This window comes from Hydractinia symbiolongicarpus, chromosome 13 (assembly GCF_029227915.1).
Source record: "Hydractinia symbiolongicarpus strain clone_291-10 chromosome 13, HSymV2.1, whole genome shotgun sequence".
NCBI lineage: Eukaryota > Metazoa > Cnidaria > Hydrozoa > Anthoathecata > Hydractiniidae > Hydractinia > Hydractinia symbiolongicarpus.
Genome location: NC_079887.1, coordinates 20642443 through 20665937, shown reverse-complemented (window position 1 = coordinate 20665937; position 23495 = coordinate 20642443). Strand labels below are relative to the sequence as shown.

General features: G+C 30.4%; 1 protein-coding gene across 3 annotated transcripts; it reads left to right on the top strand.

The window, feature by feature from the left end:
- The first annotated feature begins 1970 nt into the window (after nt 1-1970).
- On the top strand, nt 1971-23176 carry LOC130622981 (cell adhesion molecule DSCAML1-like). 3 transcript variants are annotated; one of them, XM_057438449.1, is made up of 20 exons: nt 1971-2203; nt 4063-4404; nt 5236-5517; nt 6403-6702; nt 6893-7213; nt 7855-8142; nt 8732-9040; nt 9348-9608; nt 9696-9944; nt 10219-10527; nt 10891-11193; nt 11571-11879; nt 12079-12252; nt 12732-12777; nt 20255-20373; nt 20802-20921; nt 21034-21150; nt 21975-22052; nt 22453-22589; nt 22854-23176. In XM_057438449.1, the coding sequence occupies exons 1-20, from the start codon at nt 2143-2145 to the stop codon at nt 22998-23000; spliced, it is 4272 nt and encodes a 1423-aa protein (XP_057294432.1). In that variant the 5' UTR covers nt 1971-2142; the 3' UTR covers nt 23001-23176. The 3 variants fall into 3 exon arrangements, with proteins under 3 accessions (XP_057294432.1, XP_057294431.1, XP_057294433.1); XM_057438448.1 differs by having other exon boundaries at nt 1972-2203; nt 4060-4404; XM_057438450.1 differs by lacking the exon at nt 21975-22052 and having other exon boundaries at nt 1972-2203; nt 4060-4404.
- The last annotated feature ends 319 nt before the right edge of the window (nt 23177-23495 follow it).

The window sequence follows — 23495 nt, the reverse complement described above, 5'->3', positions numbered from 1 at the left end:
CTATATGATGACCTTGATGACTTCCTTGTCATAATGTTTGCATACAAGAATTTTTTCAACGTTTTCCCTAGAGCTTCTTTTTCGTTTTTTTTTAAGCGAGTAGGTCACATATCAAAAAGCAAAAAAAGGTCATGGAGATGAGCTTGTTGCGTGAACACACTCTTTCGCTACTCAAGATTGTTAATACGTTTTCTAAAAGGATATTGAATAATTTACGATACCAAACTCAACGAATGAATCACCATTAGCAAGTACTTTCAGTCATTCAAACAACATTACAAATGATTTATCGTGACAATGAAAGTTTTTTTTGTATGCTTTTAAGAGGATCACAAGCAATTTGTCACATTTAGAGAAATTAAAAAAAAGGTTTAATTGTCATGGTAAATTTGTTTTTCCTCAGTTAGGATGAGTTTGTTTCCAATGATGTCCTTGTTTCCAGGACGATCATACGCCTTTCTTCTAGTATCCGAGACAGTTTTATTTTTCTGTTTCATAACAGAGCGCTGTGAAGAGCCAGAAAAAAGTCTACACACTCTCTGGAGGAGAAAGACCATGTCTACACACTCTCTTTTTTAGGGTTTTTGTCTATATATAGCTGGCTTGACTGCTTTAATAACTGTTTGTAGAGATCTCATTCCCAAAACTTTTTTCAAACATCACATTAGAGAATAAAACGGAATAGAGTTCTTTCTAGCAATAACCTAAAATAAAAACTTGCACACTATAAATGTTGAAGATGAGCTTTCCTTTATTTTCAAAATGGCAGGTTGACAACTGTTCAATATTTTTTAAACTTGCATGTCCAATAGGAGGAGGATAGAAAAAATAGTTTACGCTACAAATGTCACCGATTATTAAAAAGGCCTAAAAACTCGTAATTATTCAAAATGATATTGTGAAAAAAATGTGGGTATACTTCTCCACGGAAGAAACATACATTATTCAAATGAAGAATGAAGACATTTCAGGTGTCCCGGAGACGCTACAACAACAACCACTCGAATTAAAAATTGACAAATATCGCTTACATTAGTAACGGTGGGTAAAAAGCTAATGCTGGTGTTCCAATCAAGACTAGTATAAACAGGGTATAAAATGCCTTAGGTAACCTCGTCCCCAGTCTCGTCCATAGCAAAAAGACGAGAACTTTCGGATTGAGTTTTAGGGTTTTTTTTAACGGAAAAAATGCCACAAAAGATGGGTTTGTCTTTGTAATATTTACCTAAAAACTTTATTTTTCGCGAAAAAAAATGCCACGAAAGACGGGTTTGACTTTCTTGCGTAACAGGTTTCTGATATAAAAAAGTATCGGACAAAATTGACAATTTGTTTTGGAGAGGAAAACTATGATCTAAAGCGACCTTATCGTCTCATGGTTTGTTACCTGATGCCAAAGCCGCCTGTGCTCACCTTGACCACGGATAAGTTTCTTCGCTGTCGCCCAAAATGTTAAAAAGGCAATAACTCTGGGACGAGGTTTGGTCTGAAGTTGTTTTGTTCGTTTTCATACCGTCTACAGAAAAACATGACGATTGTCCGATATTTTTTGAATGATAAGGTATGATACTTTATTGGTAAAATCAAGCCTATATAGATAGATAAGCCCTTTCGTCCCCAACTTTTCATTTTCGCTCCATGTTTTTGCGTGGGTTAAAAATTTATCTAAATATCTATTTTGTAATAGCATATCGATTCACAAATATTTTTCTTTTGGAAACGAATTTCACAAAGCTTTTTTTTAATATATAGAGAAAAAGGAGTTTGGTGCTAAAAACAAACCAAAATTAAAAAAAAAACGCTGGAAACGAGGTTTGGGTTGTTTTTTTAATCCGAAACGACGAAAAAAAAGTTCACCGCGCGTGAACCCTGAGAGCGCAAGGACGTACATCCTAACCTCTTGAGTGTGATAAACAGAAACATTCCTAGCAAGTTAGGTTGTTAAAATCGAATATTTTTGACCATGACTAACGAAAAGAAATGTATGAGACATTGACAGAAACCGAACGCAATCATGGAATGTAACAATTTTTATTAATTAAAATAACACAGGGAAAGCATGTATTAAGTGAAGATAGCAGCGTTTATGTTCCAGTAAATTGCGCTAAGAGATATTTTAATATATATTTTTATAAAAACAAGATGAAAGGTTTATTTCTATGCTGTGTTTTTTCATTGTTTCTGTTGTCTGTGGATGCTCAAGGTGAGTTTAAATATTTGTTTTTCTAGGTAGCCAGATTCCTAGCTTTGGGAAACTTGAATTTATTATGAATATTGTATCAAATATATTATGTAAGCTTAACCTTTTTATATAAAAATGTGACATTGCTAGTGGTTAGGCTCACTAATATTGAGGTATATACCATCCCTAAAGCATCGATATGGTGTGAAAAACTCCTATTTGTGAAAATTTTACTAAAAATTTTTCAGTGCAGTTAAATATTATGGTCAAACTCTTATAAAATTTAAAATTTAAATTACAATAAATCCTGTTCTAACAACAATTGTAGCTAGCTATATATATATCGTTTTCCAAATTTCTGATCTTATATTATATATACTTGTTTTTTTTTGGTTTCCCCTTTCAAAGTTGAAGATGTTAACCCAAATCCGAGAATATGTTTTCACCACTCTGATTTAACATGATTCTCCCATTCTGTTTGTAAAGAGGATACAATGTTGAAAATTGAGTCAATGAAGCATGTCAGTCTGTAAGCTGTATGTCCCATTTTTAAAGGGGACACTAACTCCTAATTAAAAAAGCTTTAGGTGAGCCAGTAGTTTCTATACATACATACATCCCATTTGCAAATCCCTGATGTTAAATTGTGATTATTTGAGCTTCAAAAAGTTTTCAAGAATTGCACCTTTGATAGAAAACGTCAAGTTTATATATATCTTTAAGACATTTTGAAACAAAATTTCTTAAAGTAAGCTTGAATCTCCTGACTTGTTTTATTGTAATGTTCGAATTTCTTTAAATCAGATTAAAATTGATACAATTGATTAAAATTGATACAAACAATAGATACTATTTTATTTATTTCATAGGAAAGAATGAATTTTCGAATTACAAGCATGTGAAGTGGAATAAGTTATTCTTTTTAAATCAATGATTTTTCCTTAAAAGAATGGTTTACTTTAAAAAACTATTTTACGGTGAACTTTGTTTATCTATAGACAGTTTTATAGAAGCAGATTTTGTTATGTTTGTGATGTGTTTTTAGTTAGTTAAATGTAGATAAATTGTGCAAGAAAACTTTCAGACTATTTTTAAACTAATAAAATAGAAATTACTATGCTATGAAATTTTGTTATAATGTAAAAATGGAAATGCCTTATTCACATGATTTTTTTCTCACACATGCTTTCATAAAACTCTTATTCGACTGGTCACTGGAATTCAATTGAAATATGCTCTCTAGCGTAGAGTTGTTGTATACAAAATTTTTTAAAAATCCGCTGCCTTTATATAGGTTTAATATACCCCAAAGATTTTTATAAGGGGGGAAAAATTTTAAGCATAACAACGGTCACTTTATGAAACATGTCATTTTAGGTAAACCCGCTTATAAATCTTGATATAAAGTGTCTAATATGTCTGCTTGGTTTTTTTCATCTTGGTAGTTTTGGAGGCCATTTTCTAGTGACTTCGTAAAAAAAATTGACCAACTTGTTTCAATCACTGTATCTGCCCCTGGTTTTTTTAATAAAATAATATAAAAAGTACTTAAATTTTTTTTGCTCAAATTTCAAAATCTATTTTACGGTTTGTTATATACGAAGGCAATTTGTTCATTCAGTGACGTTTCATTTGCCGAGATTATTTTAATTTTTTTATAATTGTGTTTTTAAACTGAGAATAGGGACGAAAAACCCTTGAAATATGGTAGTGTTTGAATTATAGACATGTGAATTAAGTCACTTTTAAGAGTTTGTTAAAGAAATTTTACTCCACCAGGAAAAATGCTTGAATTTAAGACTTTTCACAATAAGGAGGAATTTAAACTGAATTGTAGAGTCTACTGTAATAAAAAATGAGAGATATAAATTTTTTAGTAGGTGGTCAAGTAGTGAAGGGACGTTCTGTAATATATGTTCAAAATGGAGATACAGCAACATTGCAATGGGAATTTACACTATCACTTAACGATGTTAACTCTGTGTATATTACATATGGAGAGGATCCAAGTCCAATTGTTGCGTATTTTAACAAAAACCTTCAGGTTACAAACGCTGTCAATCAGTTTATCAACAGAGTGTCTGCTTCTCTTCCCACCTCAAACAGAGGTATCATTATGATACTGAAGAATATCAACATAAAAGACCAAGGTGAATATAAATGTGCCGTCCAAAAAACAGACTTTAGGACTTCTACAAACATTACCAAGGTGATAGTAAAAGGTATGTACACAAGTCTACCCCAAGTTCTTTAACATATTTTTTTGGTGAGCAATAAATATGTAATACGTTGTATGTCTTGCTTGCTTACAAAATAGTTTGTTGTGAATTGTATCAAAAGTTAAGACAAGAATTACTGCCTTTTTTAGTAATTTACTTCGCAATAAACACTTAATAGAAATGTTGGTAAACAATTATTTATGTTAATATTTGTAAAGTCTGTAATTTTTTTTGTGTGTGTGATATTCACAAAAATTTGCTGTCTGGCCAGAGCAAAGCAAAATCTCTTTGCAATTTGAATACCTAAAGATAATTAGGTCCAGGATGGTAAAACTTACACTTCTTATGTCTCCATTTTAAGAATTAAAAATAAAAAAACGGTGATTATCAAGTTTCATATTTTGGTAGATAAGATAATAACAAAACTGACATGATAGCTAAGCTTTGTATAAGCTGCTTAACATGACTAATGCAAATAAAGGAAACGTGCAAACTATGAAATTTGCATTTTTTTTAACTCATTTTTCAAATTTATTTATAAGAACTGCATTTCGATTCGCAAATTGCAGAATTTTGGATAATGTTGTGTAATGTTTTAAATTGGAATATAAATTTTGGAAAGGAATGTATGTGATATTAGAGACACGGATATCATGTTATGGTTAACCGTTTTTGTATTTCATGCGCATACCACCTTTCTGAAGAGAAATAAGCTTTTTTATGTGCACATTTGGTAAACAGGAAAGACAATAGATTGGTTACAAAGTTATGGAATATTTCAAAAAATACATAGTATACATGTTAACATTCATTTAATCTTTATATATCATTTAGTTCCACCAGCCCTAAATAAAGATGTAACTGTAAAAACAAAAACCGAGAGAGATTCTGTATCACTTCCATGTATTACAACAGCTGGTAACCCAAAACCAATCAATTTTCAGTGGTTTAAAGAAAAAGGTAGCACATTTGAACCAGTAACAGGTGTCATGTTGCATAATACAAGATACGATTACAACATAACTTCTGTTGGACGTGAACATCGTGGTGTATATAAGTGTAAAGTGTGGAACATTGGTGGAAATGACGAATACAGAATTACACTTAATGTCTACTGTAAGTTTTTATTATAATTTTTGTTTTGTTATAATTTTTTTCCATTCACATGCTCAGTAGGACATGCATGTGAATGGAGTGAAAACTGTAATACAAAATTATGAAACAAGGTCTCTTAGATTTAACTTGCTCGTTTAGAGCTTGTTTTTTCATTAAATCTGCAAAGCCTACTCTAAACGCAATTTTATTCATCACCCAACAATGTAATTATTTTAACTTACGAAAAACTTCATACAAATTTTTATCTATTTGTTTTTTGTTGTTGTTTTTTTTAATTTTTTTAGCTTCTTAAAAGAAATGAAACTCCCACTTATTTTATAAATCTATATCCACTATATCCATATGTCAAAAATAGCTATTATTTGGCATGCATTGGTATACAATTATGGGCAGGATTTTATATTCACACACTATAAAAAGTTTTATAGAAAGGTCCCAGCATAAGTGACGTAAGAAAGTGCCCAGCATAAGTGATGTAAGTTTGGTTGTGACAGTGAAGCTAGATTAATTTTGAGTGAGTTTTTCTTCAGTTTTTTTTTTTCAACTTATTTCTTTAAATGTTAAAGAGTGTCATTAGCAAGGATTGTGAAAAGTTTCTTTTTAATTCCAGAAAATAGCCAGGCACAAGAATAATGACCACAAACATTAACCACAACAACAATTTAACATGGCTATTTGGGAAATTATTGGACCTTAGTAGTAATTTATTCAAATGTTACTGTTGTACTGTTCAATTTTCTCAAAATGTTCAATATTAGCAGCTAAGCAGCCTGCTAGGACAATACTATAATTTTTTTTTGTGACAATCAATCAAAGAGAGCAAATTATGATCTGTGTATATGTGTGTTAGTCTCGACTGAATAGTTTACATTGATCTCATTGTAGATGCTCCTGTAGTCACGTATCTGACACCAAATCGCACAGTTTTTGAAAGACAAGGCACTGAGGAATTCAATTGTGATGTTGATGGTAATCCACCAAATAATACCAAATACCACTGGTACAGAGGAATATTTTCCACCGGACAAGAAATAAAACAAAGCAACCAATACATACTTTTGGAGAATGGTAATAAACGTCTGAAATTCTTAAAACCTTTGCGCTCACATGCAGATGTGTATTATTGTGCTGGTTCAAATATTCATGGTATTGGAAATGCAAAAGGAACCTACCTAAATGTGACATGTAAGTAAACCTAGGATTAGATTGTTGTTGTGTATGTGGATTTAGTCAAATGTTTGTCCCAACTTTTTACCTTTTTTGTGAAAATTTGCTGACATAGAGAGACAACAATTTTCTGGACTGTCAATTATTTTGCTTTCAGTTTCTCTATGCCATACTAGAGTATATGTAAATACTCATGTTTTCTTTTTAGACAAACCAGGACCACCTGTTATAGAAAATGAAAGAAGGGGTGTTTTCAATGGCGATGAAGGAACAAATGTGACAGTTAAATGTACATCAGATGCTAACCCACCTGCTTATTACAAATGGCATAAAAAAATGAGGGACTGGACAGGAAAGTTAGACTTTCACCCCATTGAGAAATCTGGTAGCTATTCTGGGGAACTGACATTATATAATGCCAGTACCAACGACACAGCTGACTACAAATGTGTAGCTTCAAATCAACCAAATGAAAACGATCGTGCAAAACAATTTTCTGATGTAGTCTTTGTCAAAGTCATTATCAGATGTAAGTAAAGAATTCATTTTTGTGATTAAATTCAAATTAATTTATATCCTTTACATATATCATGTGAAATAACATAAAACATCAGCTTAAAAACGTAATATATAAAGAACAGGCTACTAGTTTTTTATTTCGCGTGTCTAGCACAAATTATTTACCATGCTAAACGGGTAAAGAGAACGAAATAGGTAGGTCAATCATGTAATGTTGTATTGTGCATTACAAAAAGAGAATCAATAATATTTTGTGAAAATTTAAAACCTTGAAATAAAACTAAGTGTTCTTTAAAGCTTTTAATATTCAATACTCTTTTAGGGAAACACCTTTAAAATATGAATTCTGGAAAGAGTGCTTGTTAATTGCATGACTAATTAATTGCAAATGAAGTGTTAACACTTCATTTAGTTTGCTTGATCCTAGGGATATATGTTTTGTTTAGTACTAAGTAACCTTGAAATGTGAGAAAAACGGCAAAAAACCTTTAGCCTTGAAAAAAACCCAAGAGCATGGCAGACACCATGTAACTAGCCTTACAGTTACTTAACACTAGCTTTGGAAACCTTTTATTAATATGATATAATATATTATTTTGTTATTATTTTGCAATCAATCTTGCAATCTTATTGTTCGTAATTTTGTTTTAGATGGTCCGAGAAAAACTAATTTTTCCATCAATGGAATTAACCACACCCGAATTGAAGTTACACAAGGTCATCAAGCCCTAGTTATCTGTGAGAGTGAAAGCGAACCTCCTGCCAGGTACAACATTCGAATCAGCAGTGGTGATCCGACTCAACTTAACACAAATGACTATGTTGGGCGTTATACTATTCCAAGCATGTCAATCCAAAATGAGGGGATTTATGAATGTATTGCAAGCAATGAAGTTCTAGGTCGAGAAGAAAAACGACAGATACATTTAGTTGTTGCAAGTATGTTCTTTAGAATTATATGTAAAAGTTGCCCTGTAGGGTACAATGTTTGAATGGTATTATGTGTAGTCTTTTGTAAGTAGTTATAATGATTTTCCTGTTGTAGTCAAGTTTAGTTTTAAAAACCAAAACAACCAAGACAGCAGATATTTTTCCACATTTCTAATAATTCACACATTTTACTGCAAAACTTACTTTGGTAGAAGCCGGTCAAACATTCACAATGTGCTTGTTGCACTTTCTGACTAATTTTCTATTATTATACCAAACAATAAACACACTTCAGTGCCATCCAAGATTTTGTATGTAATCAAATAATGCTGTCCTAAGTCTGCTGTGAATATTGTGACTATGAATAATCATATATCTAATATAGATTTGATATACAGAGTTGCTTTTATGGATGTAGTTTAAAATGTAATTTAAAATTTAAAAATGACATTAGCTAGAGAATTAGAATTATAACTTTACAGTATTTAAAATTCATGAAACAAATTGTAGTTTGTGTAAAAAGCCTGACAGAATTCATAGATGGGTCAACCATAGCATTGTGTTAATATAAAGGTAATATAACCCTTTTCGTTTTTAGTTCCACCTACAAAACTTCCATCGGTAGATACACCTAGTAATGTGGATGAAGGTGCAACTGTAACCATTCATTGTAATGCTCAAGGAAGACCGGCTCCCAAAGTATATTGGCAGAAATATGGAGCAAATATTACCAACGATTCCGTAATTCAATCGTCATATGCCCCGAAATTAATGACACAAAAGTTAATACCCGTAGAAGCAAATTTAAAATTTAACGGTATCCGCTACACAGACAGTGGCTCTTATTCCTGCATTGTTTATAATTCAGCTGGAAGCTACAACAACACTGTGAAAATTACCGTCGAATGTATGTATACTAATTTAGATAAAATTTAGACTTCATGAATAAAAATATTCTAGAAATTTAGGAAAGCCTGGATAGTATTTTATAAAGTATAAAGTTATTTTTGTACTGTGTTGAAAAATATTTGCAAGCAAGCAAAAAAATAGCCTATTAGTGTAAATTAGTGTGTGCCTTTTCAAACACCATTGCTATACATCACATGATAATTCTTTGATTATTGCCAAAATGTCTTGTGATAGAAATATGCGCAGTAAATAATAGACCTGAGTCTGCAGAATGTAATTGCATTTTATTTTTTTGTTATTTTTAGTCAAGCCCCGAATTACCAACAAGCCACAAGATGTGACAGTTCGACTAGGTGATGGAAAGGAGGCATCCTTGAGGTGTGAAGCAATAGCTTATCCAAAGATGATCACGTGGGAGTGGTATTTTGAAGGGAGGCAAATGTCTGAAACTACTAATCAATTTATCAGGCCACTTCCACAGAAAACAGACAATGGTGAATATACATGTCGCAGTAGGAACTCAAAAGGGTATGGTCAAAATGCAACTGCTCGTATAATCGTTGAGTGTAAGTGATTAGCTAATATTTCCTGGCCTCATCCTTTTAGTAAGAAGTTTTATTTAGTGAGTAAAAGCTATAAATCTTATTTTTTAGATGCACCAACGATCATGACAATTACGGAAAATAAAATACTTAACATAGGCGAAAACATAATATTAATGTGCAAAGCTGATGGCGTCCCCAAACCTAAAATTACTTGGACCAAAGACAGAAGTAGTGTGGAACATATCGGAGAGGATTACCGTATTATGAATGTACAAGCCAAAGACAAGGGGGTATATTCATGCAGTGCAACTAATCTTGTGAATTCAGACACAAAATCAGTGCGCATTTCAGTGAAACGTATGTTAATTTATTCTTCTTGTGGTAGTAATGTAGTAGGGATTTTTTCTGGTTTATGTCATACATAGTTTCCTCCTCACAGTCTGCGATAGAAAACACAAACTTTGATTCCATCCATTTCATCATTTCATTACCTATGTCTTTTTTGCTCTTTATGCAGATGGACTTGAAATAATAATCAATAATTATAGCGATTCGTCGACGAGTGAACATAAATGCAATATTTTGTGTTAACTAATGTTGCTGACAGCTTTTGTTTTTCTATATATTTTAGATGCTCCTATTATCACAACTGTTGATCCAGGTCAAGTCAAGGTTGGTGCTGAAGTAGGTAGTACAGCAAATTTGAAATGTGACGCTAGTGCTTTTCCAACACCAGTAATTACTTGGAAGGAACATGGATCACCCACAATATTAGTAAATGGTATTGATGGCTACCAGATAACTCATAACAGCGAAATGTTTGGTACTACCAGCACTTTAACTGTGGCAGTTCAGGATAAACATTTGGGCAAAAAATATATATGTATGGCTAACAATTCACTTGGTGAAACCAATCAAGAATTTCAAATATTAAAAAGAGGTAAGCTTTTCATAAAGTTAAGGGGTCACCCTTTCAGAAAAAAACACATGACTTTGGTTTAATGTTTGCAAAAATTAGAAAAAAAGTAAAAACAGATGTATTAACAGATGTATTAATATCTCTAACTTTTTCATACATCTGTATATTTTTAGTGAATTTTTATCTGAATACTTACAATAGGTTTGAGTAAGATCATAAGCTAAAATTAATTATTTAATTGTTTAATGTTTTAGAAATGCGTTTTGTCTGAAACACTAGAACTTTCACCCACTCTAGCTTTCCAAGACACCCACTGTAGACTTTTTTAACAAACTTAATTCTAGTAATTTTAACTGTTTCATTGGCATTTCCTTTATTTGTTAGGTAAGCCAGACCCGCCAGTAAGAATGAACCTGACAGACATAAGGCAACCAACTATTCCAGTTTCTGTGAACATAACAATAACATGGACACCAGGCTATACTGGTGGTTATCCAGTCCAGTTTATTTTGTTGTACAAAGAAGAAAGTGAAGTTAATTTCAAGGAAAATTACATTGGTGCTCCGCAAGGAAACAGATATGTGTTTTCGAACAGGAAAGCTGGTGCTACATACCAGTTTAGCATGAAAGCTAAAAATGAGAGAGGAATAAGTGGAACGCTTAAACCCGTTTCATATCGAACAAAAGGTAACAGCGTTATTGTTTTGTTGCTAAACTTCTTTTTGAATCACTAGTTTCGAAATAAATAGTGTATTATGATGTGGAGGCTTTTTATTCTTTTTTGCGCCATTTTGCTTTACATACAAAATATAATAAAACAGATGTGTCAATTTTTCAATAGATGTATCTAAATAATAATTAAATCATTACCCATTAATTTTTTTTTTGTGAACAGAATTAGCTTTGCTTCGTGTGCAATTTCATTACGCTGAAGCATCTTTCATGTTCATAGGTTTAATGTGAATGTTGTGTGAATGCCAATGTTTGATTACAAGCGTAAAATCTACATTTTAACAACAAGTTTTGTGTTCTCAGTAACATATAACTTGTATTTTTATCCGTAGAACCTCCCAAGAATGTTGTGACTGTATCTATAGCTAAAGGAGATGATGGAACTTCTGTGGTTATAAGCTGGATCATATTTTCTAACCCTGCAGCAAGAAGAAGACGAGCTGTGGCGCTCACCTGGGATTATGGCAAAGTTAGATACAAGCGTGAAATTGACACAGAGTATACGGAGATAATAATATTAAACATTACTGTAAATGGAAGCTGTAATGTTACAGATTTGGAAGGAGATGAACAGTATGATTTCCAATTCATAGTCTATGATACAAATGGAAATTTTGGCAATCCAGTGCAGTTACCAAGCAGTGAGCATTTTTTTATGTGTAAATATTTCGTAGCTAGCTGGTTGAGGTAATTCTGGCAAGCCCTAAGCACTCAATTCTCAACTTTTGTGTAGATCACATGACTTTGGCTGTACAGAGTTTCTAGATTTTACTATAAACAAAGTCTTTTCAGATGGTGATGTATTTTACCTCTTTCAACAACTTAAATTGTTAATTTTAGTTTATCCTCGCAAAGGACCTTCATACAATGACGACAGTGGTTTGTCTAGGACAGATATTATTGCACTCTCAGTTGGTCTGGGTGGAGCCATGCTACTGATTATTATAATAATTTTATTTATTGCTATTTATCGTAAAAAAGACAAGAAATCATCCAAGTACAAGTCACATTACAGTGAGTAATGTTTAATATCATCATGCGTCTATATTTTTGGGATTACCTTAGTGTCTTAAATTGTAGTTTTTAATAATGCATGACATCAGCCTTGAGGACAAGTGTGAGAGAATGGTGAAACCGATTGCTTTTTTTTTGATAACTTATTTTTTTTCGATTCAATTAAATTACATACATGTATCTAAACTGTATCTAATTTACCTTAAAAATTAACAAAAAACGTCCTCAGTCTATTCGAAATTTAAAGACATTTAACAGATTTTCACAAAGAGTGCACACAAATGAACTTTTGAAATACACGATGACAGTCTGCGAATGTTGTAGCGAGATATAGATTGAACATGTGTGGTATTGTCCATATTTGAACATCGCTTTGTTCGATTTCATAGTTAACTTGGAGAGATATAGTTTAACTCAATGTGATATCTTTCTTACTTGAACATCGTCAATTTTTTTTCTTACTCGCATTTGTTTCTTAGATAATGGGCGTGTTCAAGTGGACATCCCAGTCTCAACCATGAGAAGGTAACTTATTTATTTATTTGAATCAGAATACCTGGAAGAAAAAAAAAACATAATTACTTTAACAAACATTTCATTTAAAAACTAACCAGAGAATACTGTATAACAAACATTTCATTTAAAAACTAACCAGAGAATACTGTTTAACAAACATTTCATTTAAAAACTAACCAGAGAATACTGTATAACAAACTTTTCATTTAAAAACTAACCAGAGAATACTGTATAACAAACTTTTCATTTAAAAACTAACCAGAGAATACTATATAACAAACTTTTCATTTAAAAACTAACCAGAGAATACTGTATAACAAACTTTTCATTTAAAAACTAACCAGAGAATACTGTATAACAAACTTTTCATTTAAAAACTAACCAGAGAATACTGTATAACAAACTTTTCATTTAAAAACTAACCAGAGAATACTGTATAACAAACTTTTCATTTAAAAACTAACCATAGAATACTATATAACAAACTTTTCATTTAAAAACTAACCAGAGAATACTGTATAACAAACTTTTCATTTAAAAACTAACCAGAGAATACTATATAACAAACTCTTCATTTAAAAACTAACCAGAGAATACTGTATAACAAACATTTCATTTAAAAACTAACCAGAGAATACTGTATAACAAACTTTTCATTTAAAAACTAACCAGAGAATACTGTATAACAAACATTTCATTTAAAAACTAACCAGAGAATACTATATAACAAACTTTTCATTTAAAAACTAACCAGAGAATACTGTATAACAAACTTTTCATTTAAAAACTAACCAGAGAATACTGTATAACAAACTTTTCATTTAAAAACTAACCAGAGAATACTGTATAACAAACTTTTCATTTAAAAACTAACCAGAGAATACTGTATAACAAACTTTTCATTTAAAAACTAACCAGAGAATACTATATAACAAACTTTTCATTTAAAAACTAACCAGAGAATACTGTATAACAAACTTTTCATTTAAAAACTAACCAGAGAATACTGTATAACAAACTTTTCATTTAAAAACTAACCAGAGAATACTGTATAACAAACTTTTCATTTAAAAACTAACCAGAGAATACTATATAACAAACTTTTCATTTAAAAACTAACCAGAGAATACTATATAACAAACTCTTCATTTAAAAACTAACCAGAGAATACTATATAACAAACTTTTCATTTAAAAACTAACCAGAGAATACTGTATAACAAACTTTTCATTTAAAAACTAACCAGAGAATACTGTATAACAAACATTTCATTTAAAAACTAACCAGAGAATACTGTATAACAAACTTTTCATTTAAAAACTAACCAGAGAATACTGTATAACAAACTTTTCATTTAAAAACTAACCAGAGAATACTGTATAACAAACTTTTCATTTAAAAACTAACCAGAGAATACTGTATAACAAACTTTTCATTTAAAAACTAACCAGAGAATACTGTATAACAAACTTTTCATTTAAAAACTAACCAGAGAATACTGTATAACAAACATTTCATTTAAAAACTAACCAGAGAATACTATATAACAAACTTTTCATTTAAAAACTAACCAGAGAATACTGTATAACAAACATTTCATTTAAAAACTAACCAGAGAATACTATATAACAAACTTTTCATTTAAAAACTAACCAGAGAATACTGTATAACAAACTTTTCATTTAAAAACTAACCAGAGAATACTATATAACAAACTTTTCATTTAAAAACTAACCAGAGAATACTATATAACAAACTCTTCATTTAAAAACTAACCAGAGAATACTGTATAACAAACTCTTCATTTAAAAACTAACCAGAGAATACTATATAACAAACATTTCATTTAAAAACTAACCAGAGAATACTGTATAACAAACTTTTCATTTAAAAACTAACCAGAGAATACTGTATAACAAACTTTTCATTTAAAAACTAACCAGAGAATACTGTATAACAAACTTTTCATTTAAAAACTAACCAGAGAATACTGTATAACAAACTTTTCATTTAAAAACTAACCAGAGAATACTATATAACAAACTTTTCATTTAAAAACTAACCAGAGAATACTGTATAACAAACTTTTCATTTAAAAACTAACCAGAGAATACTGTATAACAAACATTTCATTTAAAAACTAACCAGAGAATACTATATAACAAACTTTTCATTTAAAAACTAACCAGAGAATACTGTATAACAAACTTTTCATTTAAAAACTAACCAGAGAATACTATATAACAAACTCTTCATTTAAAAACTAACCAGAGAATACTGTATAACAAACTCTTCATTTAAAAACTAACCAGAGAATACTGTATAACAAACATTTCATTTAAAAACTAACCAGAGAATACTGTATAACAAACTTTTCATTTAAAAACTAACCAGAGAATACTGTATAACAAACTTTTCATTTAAAAACTAACCAGAGAATACTGTATAACAAACTTTTCATTTAAAAACTAACCAGAGAATACTGTATAACAAACTTTTCATTTAAAAACTAACCAGAGAATACTGTATAACAAACTTTTCATTTAAAAACTAACCAGAGAATACTGTATAACAAACTTTTCATTTAAAAACTAACCAGAGAATACTGTATAACAAACTTTTCATTTAAAAACTAACCAGAGAATACTGTATAACAAACTTTTCATTTAAAAACTAACCAGAGAATACTGTATAACAAACTTTTCATTTAAAAACTAACCAGAGAATACTGTATAACAAACTTTTCATTTAAAAACTAACCAGAGAATACTGTATAACAAACTTTTCATTTAAAAACTAACCAGAGAATACTATATAACAAACTTTTCATTTAAAAACTAACCAGAGAATACTGTATAACAAACTTTTCATTTAAAAACTAACCAGAGAATACTGTATAACAAACATTTCATTTAAAAACTAACCAGAGAATACTGTATAACAAACATTTCATTTAAAAACTAACCAGAGAATACTGTTTAACAAACATTTCATTTAAAAACTAACCAGAGAATACTGTATAACAAACTTTTCATTTAAAAACTAACCAGAGAATACTATATAACAAACTTTTCATTTAAAAACTAACCAGAGAATACTGTATAACAAACTTTTCATTTAAAAACTAACCAGAGAATACTGTATAACAAACATTTCATTTAAAAACTAACCAGAGAATACTGTTTAACAAACATTTCATTTAAAAACTAACCAGAGAATACTGTATAACAAACTCTTCATTTAAAAACTAACCAGAGAATACTGTATAACAAACTTTTCATTTAAAAACTAACCATAGAATACTATATAACAAACTTTTCATTTAAAAACTAACCAGAGAATACTGTATAACAAACATTTCATTTAAAAACTAACCAGAGAATACTATATAACAAACTTTTCATTTAAAAACTAACCAGAGAATACTGTATAACAAACTTTTCATTTAAAAACTAACCAGAGAATACTGTATAACAAACATTTCATTTAAAAACTAACCAGAGAATACTGTATAACAAACTTTTCATTTAAAAACTAACCAGAGAATACTGTATAACAAACTTTTCATTTAAAAACTAACCAGAGAATACTGTATAACAAACTTTTCATTTAAAAACTAACCAGAGAATACTGTATAACAAACTTTTCATTTAAAAACTAACCAGAGAATACTGTATAACAAACATTTCATTTAAAAACTAACCAGAGAATACTGTATAACAAACATTTCATTTAAAAACTAACCAGAGAATACTGTATAACAAACTTTTCATTTAAAAACTAACCAGAGAATACTGTATAACAAACTTTTCATTTAAAAACTAACCAGAGAATACTGTATAACAAACTTTTCATTTAAAAACTAACCAGAGAATACTGTATAACAAACATTTCATTTAAAAACTAACCAGAGAATACTGTATAACAAACATTTCATTTAAAAACTAACCAGAGAATACTGTATAACAAACTTTTCATTTAAAAACTAACCAGAGAATACTATATAACAAACTCTTCATTTAAAAACTAACCAGAGAATACTATATAACAAACTTTTCATTTAAAAACTAACCAGAGAATACTGTATAACAAACTTTTCATTTAAAAACTAACCAGAGAATACTATATAACAAACTCTTCATTTAAAAACTAACCATAGAATACTGTATAACAAACTTCATTTAAAAACTAACCAGAGAATACTGTATAACAAACTTTTCATTTAAAAACTAACCAGAGAATACTGTATAACAAACTTTTCATTTAAAAACTAACCAGAGAATACTATATAACAAACTTTTCATTTAAAAACTAACCAGAGAGTACTGTATAACAAACTTTTCATTTAAAAACTAACCAGAGAGTACTGTATAACAAACTTTTCATTTAAAAACTAACCAGAGAATACTGTATAACAAACTTTTCATTTAAAAACTAACCAGAGAATACTGTATAACAAACTTTTCATTTAAAAACTAACCAGAGAATACTGTATAACAAACTTTTCATTTAAAAACTAACCAGAGAATACTGTATAACAAACTTTTCATTTAAAAACTAACCAGAGAATACTGTTTAACAAACATTTCATTTAAAAACTAACCAGAGAATACTGTATAACAAACTTTTCATTTAAAAACTAACCAGAGAATACTGTATAACAAACTTTTCATTTAAAAACTAACCAGAGAATACTGTATAACAAACTTTTCATTTAAAAACTAACCAGAGAATACTGTATAACAAACTTTTCATTTAAAAACTAACCAGAGAATACTGTATAACAAACTTTTCATTTAAAAACTAACCAGAGAATACTGTTTAACAAACATTTCATTTAAAAACTAACCAGAGAATACTGTATAACAAACTTTTCATTTAAAAACTAACCAGAGAATACTGTATAACAAACTTTTCATTTAAAAACTAACCAGAGAATACTGTATAACAAACTTTTCATTTAAAAACTAACCAGAGAGTACTGTATAACAAACTTTTCATTTAAAAACTAACCAGAGAATACTATATAACAAACTTTTCATTTAAAAACTAACCAGAGAATACTGTATAACAAACTTTTCATTTAAAAACTAACCAGAATACTATTTAACAAACTTTTCATTTAAAAACTAACCAGAGAATACTGTATAACAAACTTTTCATTTAAAAACTAACCAGAGAATACTGTATAACAAACTTTTCATTTAAAAACTAACCAGAGAATACTGTATAACAAACTTTTCATTTAAAAACTAACCAGAGAATACTGTATAACAAACTTTTCATTTAAAAACTAACCAGAGAATACTGTATAACAAACTTTTCATTTAAAAACTAACCAGAGAATACTGTATAACAAACTTTTCATTTAAAAACTAACCAGAGAATACTGTATAACAAACTTTTCATTTAAAAACTAACCAGAGAATACTGTATAACAAACATTTCATTTAAAAACTAACCAGAGAATACTGTATAACAAACTTTTCATTTAAAAACTAACCAGAGAATACTGTATAACAAACTCTTCATTTAAAAACTAACCAGAGAATACTATATAACAAACTTTTCATTTAAAAACTAACCAGAGAATACTGTATAACAAACTTTTCATTTAAAAACTAACCAGAATACTATTTAACAAACTTTTCATTTAAAAACTAACCAGAGAATACTGTATAACAAACTTTTCATTTAAAAACTAACCAGAGAATACTATATAACAAACTTTTCATTTAAAAACTAACCAGAGAATACTGTATAACAAACATTTCATTTAAAAACTAACCAGAGAATACTGTATAACAAACTTTTCATTTAAAAACTAACCAGAGAATACTGTATAACAAACTTTTCATTTAAAAACTAACCAGAGAATACTATTTAACAAACTTTTCATTTAAAAACTAACCAGAGAATACTATATAACAAACTTTTCATTTAAAAACTAACCAGAGAATACTGTATAACAAACTCTTCATTTAAAAACTAACCAGAGAATACTATATAACAAACTTTTCATTTAAAAACTAACCAGAGAATACTGTATAACAAACTCTTCATTTAAAAACTAACCAGAGAATACTATATAACAAACTTTTCATTTAAAAACTAACCAGAGAATACTGTATAACAAACTCTTCATTTAAAAACTAACCAGAGAATACTATATAACAAACTTTTCATTTAAAAACTAACCAGAGAATACTGTATAACAAACTCTTCATTTAAAAACTAACCAGAGAATACTATATAACAAACTTTTCATTTAAAAACTAACCAGAGAATACTGTATAACAAACTTTTCATTTAAAAACTAACCAGAATACTATTTAACAAACTTTTCATTTAAAAACTAACCAGAGAATACTGTATAACAAACTTTTCATTTAAAAACTAACCAGAGAATACTATATAACAAACTTTTCATTTAAAAACTAACCAGAGAATACTGTATAACAAACATTTCATTTAAAAACTAACCAGAGAATACTGTATAACAAACTTTTCATTTAAAAACTAACCAGAGAGTACTGTATAACAAACTCTTCATTTAAAAACTAACCAGAGAATACTGTATAACAAACATTTCATTTAAAAACTAACCAGAGAATACTGTATAACAAACTCTTCATTTAAAAACTAACCAGAGAATACTGTATAACAAACATTTCATTTAAAAACTAACCAGAGAATACTGTATAACAAACTTTTCATTTAAAAACTAACCAGAGAATACTATTTAACAAACTTTTCATTTAAAAACTAACCAGAGAATACTATATAACAAACTTTTCATTTAAAAACTAACCAGAGAATACTGTATAACAAACTCTTCATTTAAAAACTAACCAGAGAATACTATATAACAAACTTTTCATTTAAAAACTAACCAGAGAATACTGTATAACAAACTTTTCATTTAAAAACTAACCAGAGAATACTATTTAACAAACTTTTCATTTAAAAACTAACCAGAGAATACTATATAACAAACTTTTCATTTAAAAACTAACCAGAGAATACTGTATAACAAACTTTTCATTTAAAAACTAACCAGAGAATACTATTTAACAAACTTTTCATTTAAAAACTAACCAGAGAATACTGTATAACAAACTTTTCATTTAAAAACTAACCAGAGAATACTGTAATTTTTGACTTGTCGGGATGACAGTTTTGAATCTGGCTTAGAGCAGGGATGTACTGTAAACAATTTCATGCCACATTACCGAAATTAAAGCATAACTTAAAAGTCATCCTTTAATTTCGGTAATGTGGCATGTTTTCTGGTTTGGTACAGCAAGGTTTCTTAAATCAGTGAGTCAAAATATTCGGTCATTGGCTTGACAGGAGCCGTCAATTGCCAGGGAAAAAATTTGCTTGAGGTTAGACTGTGGGTTACAGGAAAATAGTTTGGGTTTGGGATGAGGGAAAGCCAGTTTACTGGGAGGAGGAGTTGAATTGTCTATTTTTGATTTTTCAGTCAATACAGTTCAGATGTGGTTCGTTCCAGTTATTTGAACGATGAAGATCCGTTTGCCATGGACACTTCTGTTATTGATGACGATGAAAAAACCTCTCCCCCGCCAGACTATAATGATAGTAAGTGTGAACAGGGCGTTTTTCTACAGACATAGAGTAGCTAATGTTTTCAGCATTTTTTTCCCTAATCATACTAATCTGAGAATTATAAGACATTTTTTTTATTTATTTCTATTCAATTTTACTACTTGAGTTTTTTGGCATATCTTTTCCCTTGTCACTAGTAATTTCGATCCTCCCTCTCCACTCTCGACCCTTCCCAGTAGTGAAAAAAATCTCACTCGTATTTTTCTTTCATTGAAAGCTGAATTCAAACTATCTTTCCGTTTTTGAATTATGCAAAAAAAATGTAAGCAAGATAAAAAATGATTTAGAAACAAGAAGGAATTTGTAATAACACTGCTACCCATATTTTTCATGCTGTCGACGTTTATTCATGCAAAGTTGTATTTTTTTTCGCAGTGCATTATTGTGTGTTTTTTTTGCAGTGCATTACACAAAGCCCCCAAATCACGATTTCACCGACCATCCTAATCAACACAGCACATTTCGGCCCGATAATCCGATGCCTAGTTACACATCGTTTGGTAGAATACCGAAAAAACAAGGTAAAAACGAATCTAACTTCGCTTTAACTTCATTAAGAAAAAATGCAAGAAAAAAGGTATTCTGTAGATAGCAAGATATCTTTTTCAGTTTCTGCTTTGTTTGCTCTCGTAGAACCCCCGCATTCGAAATCAATGACATCACTAAATGGCACACGCGCAACGGAGATTTCGCGGCGAAATGAAAATCGTTACTCCGTGGACGCTCTCGACGATTATCCGGAAAGAAACGGTAAGTATCTTGTCAGCTGCTCAGATATGATACGCTATGATTTTGAATTATGCTTGTGGTGCGAGTATGTGTATCGTTCGATACATCATATCACCAGCAAGAACAACCAACGATAATTTTCCCGCCCTAATTATACTATTATAATCTGTTGCACAACAAAAGACTGGCTTTTACTTGTATGCCTGGTTATTTAAGGCTTCCTATATGAGTAGAATTAAAGATTGATTAGTTAAAATTTGAATGCAAAAGATTCTGTTTTTATTCTGGGTTGTATTTGACTTCAAGCCGCTTAAGCAGTGTTATGTTAAAACTCAAATTTGAACTCTGAAATTCAGCCAACATCAATTTTGCAGCCAGCCTAAATGTTAATGACGGAACGTTTTTACTTGCACGTGACAGACATGACGTATAGTACGCACTAAGCATGCATCTTGTGTCTCGTATATTCGTTTGTGTATCTGTTAATACGTGCAAGAAGACAACACATAAACAGCCCTGTACGTAGCATTTGTCTATTGTACATTTGTTACGTCATTTTATAATTTTTTACATTAGCACACAGGACCCAAACTTAATAACAGAGTTTTAAACACTAAAGTGACTATCCTGTATAAATATTCAGAATTAGTAATAATAAAGTAGTAACAAGATTGCACTCGTCTATTATTATCACTCTGCAAATTTTTACATCAATACCTGGACAAAATGCTATGTACAGGTCTGACAATGGAATAAACTTGTCTAAAACGTGAACGGAAATCATTTCGCCAAAACGCCAGTATAACTAACGGAAAACTAAAACAATTTTCTACGTTATTATGCAGACGAGGACCCTCTACTCCAGAAGCCTAAAGATGACAATCGAAGAAATCAAAGAAATAGCCGAGGGCGTTTATCTTCAGGTAACATCATACCTCCACCCTCCTTAAATAAACCACTGCCCACTCCCCATGCCCTATTCCCGAGCTCTCTGCTAGTTTTGTATTATTTTAATACAACTCGATTTCTTGATTATCACTTGCCCGTAAGTTCCATTTTTACAACACTCGCCCAAAGCTTAATTTTCCACACGCGGGCGTTCTATCGACAGCGACTTTATGTTTGTGTTCTTGCATGTTTTGTCTGTAGTAGTACACTACCGCCATACAACTAACATTTGTTCGTACGTTCTCTTGTGCCACTCGTCCATAATCTAAAATATAATTTTAGAGTTGTTTCTAAAAATGAAGGTTTTTACTGGTGACTGTTTGTTGAACTAAAGCACGGTTTTTTTAATTCTTTCTTGGTATAATTACGTCATAGATGACGATCTTCCTGAGCCGCCGCATTTTATGAGAGACGCCTTACGCAGTCCTCCGTCTGACGAAGGAGGGATCAACAATAGAGTGCCTGGTGCATTCGGTGACCGTGCAAACAGGTTTAAAAAACCTTCCCCGCAGGTACTTTAATTTCTTACTTGCTTCGAGGACATAACATTGTTTCGCTATTGTGTTTGCTTTTGCGTTCTACCAGATTATTCAATTATCTCAGAAGGGATAAACTGCCGTATTCGTGTTCAAACTCACATAAACACCTATCACGGACCCAACGTTGGAAAAAGTTCCACCATTTAGGGTGGGCGTCTTTTGTACTGCCTTGTCTGTTACTCGTACAACCTAAAAACACCGTACTTTATCATCATTTTGTTGATTTTGCTTTTTTAGCCATATCAGGAAGCATCTGCCGCGACATCACCAACAAGTGGAAGGTTATCACCAGCACCCTCCTCCGTGGCAAGCTCCAAACCTTACCGTAGTGACAATGAATACATCGATGATGCTGAAGAAAATTACGTTGGTTATTTAGTGTAAAATACAATATTCGTGTTACGTTTACACAAGACATTATTCACACATGAATTTTTCTGATAGATTTCTACCACAGAGAGCTAAAATTGCTCACGACTGCGCAATCTCGTGTATCTGTTACACAGCACGGCTGTCTTTGTGTATATTTATGGTACACAGATAGATCGATAAACAATTTTTATGCTATTGATAATTGTTTCTTACATTTTTAAAAAATTGGTTAAATTTGGACGAGGTAACGTTTTTTTTTTCCTACTTAGGAGAGTTAAATTAATACTGTTTATAGTTAATTTTAATGTACCATTTCACGCTCTTCCACATGTGTAGATTTGTTTTAACCTTTTCTTGCATATGCTTCTAAACGCATAAGCATTTCAAAGCAAGCGCTCCCTCATAATGTCTAGAACGAAAATCAAACATGTTTGTTCGTGCTGTAACATATTTACTAAAATATTTTATAAAGAGACTGCAAGATAGTTCAACTAGCAATTCCAGCTA